At 43.3% G+C, this 9230-nt stretch overlaps 1 protein-coding gene across 1 annotated transcript; it reads right to left on the bottom strand.

Annotated features, from left to right (window-relative positions):
* Nucleotides 1-7477: 7477 nt before the first annotated feature.
* Nucleotides 7478-8541, bottom strand: LOC134217073 (ATP-dependent Clp protease proteolytic subunit, mitochondrial). The gene is made up of 2 exons (XM_062695831.1): nt 8338-8541; nt 7478-8275 (listed from the first exon to the last, which is right to left on the bottom strand). The coding sequence occupies exons 1-2, from the start codon at nt 8377-8379 to the stop codon at nt 7640-7642; spliced, it is 678 nt and encodes a 225-aa protein (XP_062551815.1). The 5' UTR covers nt 8380-8541; the 3' UTR covers nt 7478-7639.
* Between the last annotated feature and the right edge of the window lie 689 nt (nt 8542-9230).

The raw sequence follows: 9230 nt of genomic DNA on the forward strand, positions 1-9230 counted from the left end.
TTCGTCTATCATTCAAATTTTCTTGTTTTTAATTTAAAAAACTTAGCACGATATTTTCGATATTATCCGTTGAATTGGTGCTTAAAAAAGAATTGGTTGAATAATAAATATAAAGACTTTTGAAATGTTCTGCAGAACGTTTAAAATTTGGAAACACGTGTTTTAAAAATTTTAGTTTTCAACCAAATGCCAGTATTCATAAGTATTTATTGAACCAAAACAGCATTTCGCACTGTTCGAAATGTTCTGTGTTACTAATCACTTGTTAAAAAAAAACGGCTATTTTGACAAATAGTAGATAACCGACTTTTTGAACTGAAGTCGCGTCTTCGTATAAAATAGAAAGCAAACGAATTTCAAATATCGTCCAAACAGGTTAGTCAAACAGATTACTAGCTCCTCTACATTATAGTTGTAAGTATTTAAATCGAGTGCAGAGTGGAATTCGGTAACAATATGAAAGCTACTGCACTGTGCATATTGACCATTGAATAAGGATAATGTGTACGCAACGCATCGACCACAAATTTGTAGTATGTAATATACCACTAAATAATAACGGTCGAAACTTATAACTGATGCAACAACTGTGCTACCAAACTGTATAACCTACACCCAAGCTACCTGTCCACGAAAAAGGGAAAAAAAGTCCCTCGTCTGGGAAAAATAGCTTTCAATTACACCACTCGTTATTGTTTTGATTTAAAGTTAAAATAGCAGTCTCCGAAGAGGGAAATGGAAACATCACCTAACAAGCTGTATCCTTTTTCCTATTTCCGGCAACGCGCAAGCTGCTGCATCTCGATTCAGAAAACGAGTTGCGATGCGAAAAAAGGAAAACTTCTTTCTAGTCTTATAGTGTACCCTGCCTTAAAAACGAAACGATCCCGATGCTTTCCGACTGTTAAGAAAAAGTTTCACTCTAGTATGTAGTTGATAAAAGTGAAGGATAAAACCACAAATACTAAACCACATAGGAACATGAAAGTACCAACTGCCCTATGAGCCACAGGCTCCAACGTTGAGGTAGATTTTTAGATAGTTTAACTCGTCTCAGTGTTTCTATTTTTCTGCAATCAAGTTAATCATCTCCGAATGTTTAGAAAAAAAAAATCGTTGATAGGATTCCATGAAGCAATGCAATTTACGAGAAACTATCTCACGGTAATGCGAAAAAATTATAGTAGATCAAATATTTAATCTAGTAATGATTGTAGAAGAACCAAACAGCAACATCAAAACGACATCGATAGAATAACCATAGTTGTGTAACAAAAATCCGAATGCATCAAGTAGCTGTAGAACAAACTAAGTGTTATTCATAAACCGACGGCTCTTCCATGACAAATCAACAACTATTCGATAGCAAACTATAGTGAACCATATGATAGTCCATATTCATTGGGCATATAAATCAAACAGCAACCAACAAAAAGCAAACGGAAAAATGTCTAATCCACCATTAGTATATACAAAGCGTAACAGAAACGAAAAATCGAATATTTCGACAGAAAAGTAATTTGATAACGCATAAGATCGATTGATCGAACACCACACAAATGGAAATGAAATACTAAAACATCAAACACTACGTAGTTTTAGATTGAATACAAACCAAAAGAGAACAGGAAAATATAATTAGAAAACTTGTAGAATCTTAATAGATAATGATCTATAAAATGTAATTGTTGCGTTTATTATATTATAGAGAAAACATCCCTTTATATTCTTGAATGACTCATGTGTTCTACATGCTTGTAGTTTAACCCTTACTTCGCATAGCATTCAAAAGTTTCTCTTCAAAGCATGATGATTTCTTCCTCTGGAAGGGTTCTTTCGTTGCCAACCACGCAGTTCACGAAATCGATTTACCTTGCTTGCTGCGCACCTCGTCTTTTTGTTTTGACGCCACAATACACGGTTCGAGGCCGCATCTTCATTTATTCAGACTCAGGCCGAAGTGGCCTGTGCGGTATATAAGAGTCTTCTCCATTCGGCTCGGTCCATGGCTACACGTCGCCAACCACGGAGGGTCCGCAAGTCATCTTCAACCTGATCGATCCACCTTGCCCGCTGCGCACCTCGCCTTCTTGTGCCCGTCGGATTGTTGTCGAGAACCATTTTCACCGGGTTACTGTCCGACATTCTGGCTATGTGCCCGGCCCACCGCAGTCGTTCCATTTCTGCGGATGGTTCTCCCAGCAGCTCATGCAACTCGTGGTTCATTCGCTTCCTCCACGTACCGTCCGCCATCTGCACCCCACCATAGATGGTACGCAGCACTTTCCTTTCGAAAACTCCAAGTGCGCGTTGGTCCTCCACGAGCATCGTCCAGGTCTCGTCTCCGTAGAGGACTACCGGTCTAATGAGCGTTTTGTAGATTGTCAGTTTGATACGGCGGCGAACTTTATTCGACCGGAGCGTCTTGCGAAGTCCAAAGTACGTACGATTTCCAGCCACTATGCGTCTCTGAATTTCTCTGCTGGTGCCATTTTCGGCAGTCACCAGTGAGCCCAAGTACACACATTCTTCTACCACCTCGATTTCGTCACCACCGATGCAAACTCGCGGTGGGTGGCTCACATTGTCTTCTCTTGAACCTCTTCCTATCATGTACTTCGTCTTCGACGTGTTGATGACTAGTCCGATCCGCTTGGCTTTCCTCTTCAGTCTGATGTAGGCTTCCTCCTAATATCTATGTCGTCGGCGAAGCCAAATAGCTGGGTTGTAGGGTTCGGAATAAGGATTTACAATAACAAAACTATTACTGACGAGTATTACAACGCTTTATTAGCCACCCACACGCGCTCGACCTCTGCTCTAACTGCCGCCGTTCTCTACATGCAGCAGTGTTGCTATAGCTATAGACTTCTTGTCTTACATTATTATTTCTCTATAAAAGGCCTATTCGAGTTATCCCAATGCTTACATCCCCCTTACACTTTATCGTCGAGAACTTCTTCAATTATGTATTCACTCAAGTATGACGGTTAAAGCGTGTTGGTCTGTCCGAGGGTGGCAATAGGTTATTGGGATGATTATGTCCTTCTGCGTTTCCGTCTGAAATTTCCGATGTCTGGGTCGGTGTTGAAGTTTCAATTGGTTTCAAATGTCCAACATTCCGATGAACCTCGCGTTTCGATTGCATTGAACGTAAAGTAGCATCCGTGCCACATAGCTTGATGATTTCGAATTCTTCCGGTGCGAAAGTTGAAGAGAGCTTGTTCTCTATGATCATTCTCTTCGCCACGACAATGTCTCCCTCTTTCAATTTAGATGGTTTAGCGTTTCGACGGTTGTCGGCATATTTTGAACCACTTAGTTTCTGAGCCCAGTCACGGTCGCGAATTTCTTCTTCATTTGGACGGTCTAGCTTCTCTTGAAACGTTGGCAGCTTGTCTCGTAGTACGCGTCCAAGGGGCGACCCCTGTAGTTGCATGGGGGGTTGAATTATACGTCAACAGGAACGTTCGCAAATCCCAGATCCAATCAGAATTGTTTGTTTCTTGGCTGATTTTTAGGTGCTTCAGTATACATAGTTCTGTTTGCACGTTCCACCTCGCCGTTTGCCTGTGGCCAGTATGGTGTTGTGTTTCGCAATTCAATTCCGTATTCCTTGCAATAAGATTTGAACTCACCGCTAACGAACTGCGAACCGTTATCCGCCCTGATAGATTCCGGTACTCCAAAACGGCAAAACGTTTCATGTAGTACTTGAACCGTTCGATTAGCAGTTATCTGCTTCATAACGACTACCTCTGTAAACCGACTAAAGTAATCTACCATAACCAATAAGTCATGGCTGGATGGCAAAGGTCCCATGAAGTCGATAGCAATATCGTTCCACGGTTTGTCTGGCATTCTAATTCGTTTTAAAGGTTCGGGAGGCCCAAGGGAGGATACAAGTGTACATTCCTTACAGCGCTTAACACATTCTTCAGCTTGCTTATCAACCGAGGGCCACGTTTCTTGCACTATTTCGGAATACGTTACAGCACTTGGTACTGCGCTTTCCACAACACTACGAATATACTTTTCAGCCGATTCGTCAAATGTCCTGGGTGATGATCTGTCTGTTGAAAGCCGGGAGATCGCGTCAGCGATATTCGCCGTTCCCGGTATATGTTCGACGTCATATTTATAAGACTGTAGTTGGAGAACCCATCGTTCAATCCTAGCACAGGGTTTCGATTTGGGATTGAACAAAAATTTCAACGCTTTGCAGTCTGTTAGCAAAGTGAACTGCTTCCCTTGCAAATACAGTTTAAACTCCCTCTCAGAAAAAAAAATGCTGGAGAAGGACGGCATCCATTTTTCACTTTTTATAACCTCTCACCTGAGATCACCCGAATTACGAAGCCCGAGCCCCACTCGTATCCAACAAATAACGCCGCACACCCGATGTTGTGTAAAGCAGTTTTATTCACCTTCTTCTTCTTCTTCTTCTTATTAGCATTACATCCCCACACTGGGACAGAGCCGCCTCGCAGCTTAGTGTTCATTAAGCACAGTGCACAGAAACTTAAAATTCATATCAAACGATCCGATTTTTTAAAATCCTCGTCGCCAATGTAGGATTCGGAATAAGGATTTACAATAACAAAACTATTACTGACGAGTATTACAACGCTTTATTAGCCACCCGCACGCGCTCGACCTCTGCACTAACTTCCGCCGTTCTCTACATGAAGCAGTGTTGCTAGACTTCTTGTCTTACATTATTATTTCTCTATAAAAGGCCTATTCGAGTTATCCCAATGCTTACAAGACTTATTGAAAATTGTACCACTCGTGTTAATCCCTGCTCGTATTACCTCTTCCAAAGCGATGTTGAATAGCAAACACGAAAGACCATCACCTCTGCGGGTTTCGAAGGGACTCGAGAATGCCCCTGCCCATCGTCGCTTTGATCAACCGTATCAGTTCCGAAATCCGTGTTCGTGCATTAGCTGCCATAGCTGGTCCCGATCGATTGTATCATATGCGGCTTTGAAGTCGATGAAAAGATGATGTGTAGGCACGTTGTATTCGCGGCATTTCTGCAGTACTTGGCGAATGGCGAACACCTGGTCCGTGGTGGAGCGTTCGCCCATAAAACCCGCCTGATACTGCCCCACGAACTCCCTTGCAATTGGTGCTAGTCGACGGCATAAAGTTTGGGAGAGTACCTTGTAGGCGGCGTTCAGCAATGTGATTGCGCGGTAGTTGCTACAATCCAGCTTACAGGAACAGAAGAACAGCTCAGGGGCTTTGTTGTTCTTCAGCCGACCAATCTCCTCCTGGATTTCCTGGAGATCCGGAGTCGGTAAAATTATGTCCTGCGCGAGTTCTTCCAGGTCCATCACCATACCGCCATCTTCGTCTGCCACATCGCCATTCAGGTGTTCTTCGTAGTGCTGCCGCCACCTTTGGATCACCTCACTCTCGTTCGTAAGAAGGTTCCCGTTTATGTCCTTACACATATCAGGCTGTGGCACGTGGCCCTTACGTGAACGGTTTAACTTCTCATAGAACTTTCGTATGTTATTAGCGCAGTACAGTTGCTCAGTCTCTTCACGGTCTCGATCTTCCTACTGGCGCTTTTTCCTCCGGAAAATCGAATTTTGTCTGTTCCGCGCCCGTTTATATCGTGCCTTGTTCGCCCTCGTGCGGTGTTGCAACAATCTCGCCCATGCTGCATTCTTCTCTTCTACTAACTGCTCACATTCGCCGTCATACCAGTGGTTTCTCTGATCCGGAGGCACCGTGCCAAGTGCAGCGAATATCTCTCCAGCCATCTTCAAGAGACGCTGCGCCTAGCTGCTCTTCCGTTGGGAGTGCCACTTCCAGCTGCTGCGCGTATTCTTGGGCTAGTCTACCGTCTTGTAGCCGCCCAATGTTAAGCCGCGGCGTCCGACTTCGACGCGTGTTGTACACCGTCGAGAGTTTTGAGCGCAGGCATACTGCAACGAGGTAGTGGTCGGATTCAATATTCGCACTGCGGTAAGTGCGGACGTTCGTGATGTCGAAGAATAATTTACCGTCGATTAGAACGTGGTCGATTTGATTTTCCGTTTCTTGGTTAGGTGATCTCCATGTGGCCTTGTGGATATTTGTGCGGGGAAAGAAGGTGCTTCGGACCGTTGTTGGCCGTTGTCATTCGATACGGTGTGCAGACTATCCGGTACGATGACTGGTCTATACGTTTCCTCCCTTCCTACCTGTGCGTTCATGTCACCGATGACGATTTTGACGTCCCGCAGTAGGCATCCATTGTATGTCTACTCCAGCTGTGCGTAGAACGCTTCTTTCTCGTCGTCGGGCTTCCCTTCGTGTGGGCAGTGCACGTTGATGATGCTATAGTTGAAGAAACGGCCATTAATCCTCAGCTTGCACATCCTTGCGTTGATTGGCTGCCCATCAATCACACGATGGCGCATCTTATCCAGCTCTATGAAGCCGGCTCTAATTGACTGTGAGGACGTGGCCGGCATCGTTATTGGTCTTGAATTAAAGAAACTCCGAAGCATGTACAGTGAGAATAACTTTCTAGTCCCGAGAAAACTATTCAATTGGTGAGCTGTGCGTTATTTGTTGTTTCTCGGCCAATCATGACTAGCAATTACGATGGGTACAGTCAATCAAGCTAAGCTAATACGGCGGAAATCTCCGAGAGTCCGAGCTGTATACCAGCCTATAAATTAGCCACGATTTGTTTAACTTAAGGGGTTTTTATTAAGGGGTAATCTTCAAAAAATGGGCAATGGGCAAGCTGTATGGTAAGACGCGCGTTACAAAGCAAGACCATGCTGAGGGTGGCTGGGTTCGATTCCCGGTGCCAGTCTAGCCAATTTTCGGATTGGAAATGGCTTCGACATCCCTGGGCATAAAAGTATCATCGTGTTAGCCTCATGATATACGAATGCAAAAATGGTAACCTGGCTTAGAAACCTAGCAGTTAATAACTGTGGAAGTGCTTAATGAACACTAAGCTGCGAGGCGGCTCTGTCCCAGTGTGGGGATATAATGCCAACAAGAAGAAGAAGATATACTGCTACATTAGCATTTTGAATTTATTCAAATTTTTTTAGAAACTTGGAAAACTGCGGATACCGAGAGAGATTTTTGCGACTAAAAAAGCTGATCTCCGATAAATCCGCGACTGTTGTAGCAGCTATGTAAATCGTTTTACCCAATGTATCACATTTTTTTGGGTAAAGGGAGTCTATTGCATACGTGACGAAAATACAAAAAGTGTGCTAAATCCTTAGGTACCGTCGTGCGGGGCTTCTTTTGAAAAATCAGGAGCTACTTTGGACATTTTAAAACAGGAATAATAACGAAAATAACTATAAAATTGTCATTATCACCAATCGGGTGTCTTGTTGATAGTTGGATGGCAACTTTCTGTTTCAAATTTGGAATTTTTTCCGTTCATTTTTTTTCAAAAAATCAAAAATCCAAAGTAGCCCCCGGAATCAAAAGAAGCCCGCACGACGGTACCAACATCAATTTTTATTTTTCAAATCAAGGAATATTTAATGTTCATACCTTAATTAGGTATTATTTTGATCTATCATTTTTTTTTATTATGGAATCGATCACAATTGATAAAAGCCTAACAAAGTCAACATAAACTGTCACATGTCACACGCTCGTCTCACGATGATCCCTCGGTGGAAGAAGGCGGATGCTCCAGCACCGTGTCGATAATGCCTATTGCTTGTGCCTCATCCGGGCTGAGGAACGTATCGCGCTCCATTTTCGCATACAGCACATCTAGCGAAGTTTTGGTGTGCTTGCCATAAATCTCGGTAAGCTGCTTTTTGAGCTTTAGAATCTCCTCTGCTTGAATTTGTATGTCAGTTGCTTGACCTTGGGCCCCGCCGGATGGTTGGTGGATCATGATACGTGCGTTCGGTAACGAGTGACGCATTCCGGGAGCACCGGCAGCCAGCAGTAGGGATCCCATTGAGCAGGCTTGACCAACACACCACGTGGCCACCGGGGGTTTCACGTACTGCATTGTGTCATAGATGGCCAATCCGGCAGTGACGGAGCCTCCGGGGGAGTTGATATACATGTGGATGGGCTTGGTCCCGTTTTCCGACTGCAGGAACAGTAGTTGCGCTACAATCAAAGAGCTGAGGTCGTCGTGGATCGGTCCCATCAGGCAAATGATTCGTTCTTTGAGCAAACGGGAAAAAATATCATAGGCACGCTCCCCTCGACCGGTCTGCTCCACCACGATTGGAACCAAGTTTAGTAATCGTTTGCCGGAAGTATGGAGGGTCCTCTGATAGTATGTATAGAAAATAATGTTTTATTCTGTCATACATTCTTATGAAAATCACTTACCACGTTCATGACACTTTTAATTATAGATTTGAACTGCATCATTTATATTTTTACTATAAAATCTCCAGGGAATCTGTTTTACAATGAGAAAAAAGCAATGATTGTTCACAAAAGTCATAAACAATGTTTCGCAATCCAAAATTGAAGCTGTTTATCGCACGTAATCGCTGGTTTTGAATGTTTTCGTCGGGTTCTTCGTTTTGGAAGAAATAAATGACAACTCGGAGTTATATTCATAAATTACGTAACGAACGGCTATCAAAGTTTCGAACCCTTCGAACCTACACGGAACCGCGAAACAACTCATAAACTCGCCCTTGCGTGCGAAGAAGCCAAAAATAATAAAAAAGCGAAAAAAACCGTTGAGTACTTTACCTTTACTCCCGTGTTGAATTTTCACCCACTATGAGGTTTCACCAACTCAAATTTATGTTATTTTCACTCACCTGGGGACTACGGTGAAAACAACCACAACTCAAACAAACTGGCTTCTTCCATGAACAGCACACGTTGAGTCTATCACTCACCGAACTGGACTATCGAAATTCATAACTGGCGCCTTATGAATCTTCGACTGATTATTCCACCAACAGCGCTTCTTATACGCAGTTACCTTTGCGAGTATTCAAGCGTTGTTCAAGCGTCGATGGGTGTGGAAAATCATCATTCATAAAGGCTCCGTCAGACGTTGCAAGCAAATCACTCGTGCGAGCGCATGATTTCTGAGAGCACTCGCAATTGCAGTCACACGTAACAGTTTTTACTTTAAGCAAATGACAGATTTACTCTCATGCAAATATAAACAAAAACGAAAAACTTGTTTTTCGGCAACAAAATCTAATTTCATTCCTATTTTTGCAGTGCAACTCTGCCACCTGAAACGTTATCACTTT

The sequence above is a fragment of the Armigeres subalbatus genome, chromosome 2 (assembly GCF_024139115.2).
Source record: "Armigeres subalbatus isolate Guangzhou_Male chromosome 2, GZ_Asu_2, whole genome shotgun sequence".
NCBI lineage: Eukaryota > Metazoa > Arthropoda > Insecta > Diptera > Culicidae > Armigeres > Armigeres subalbatus.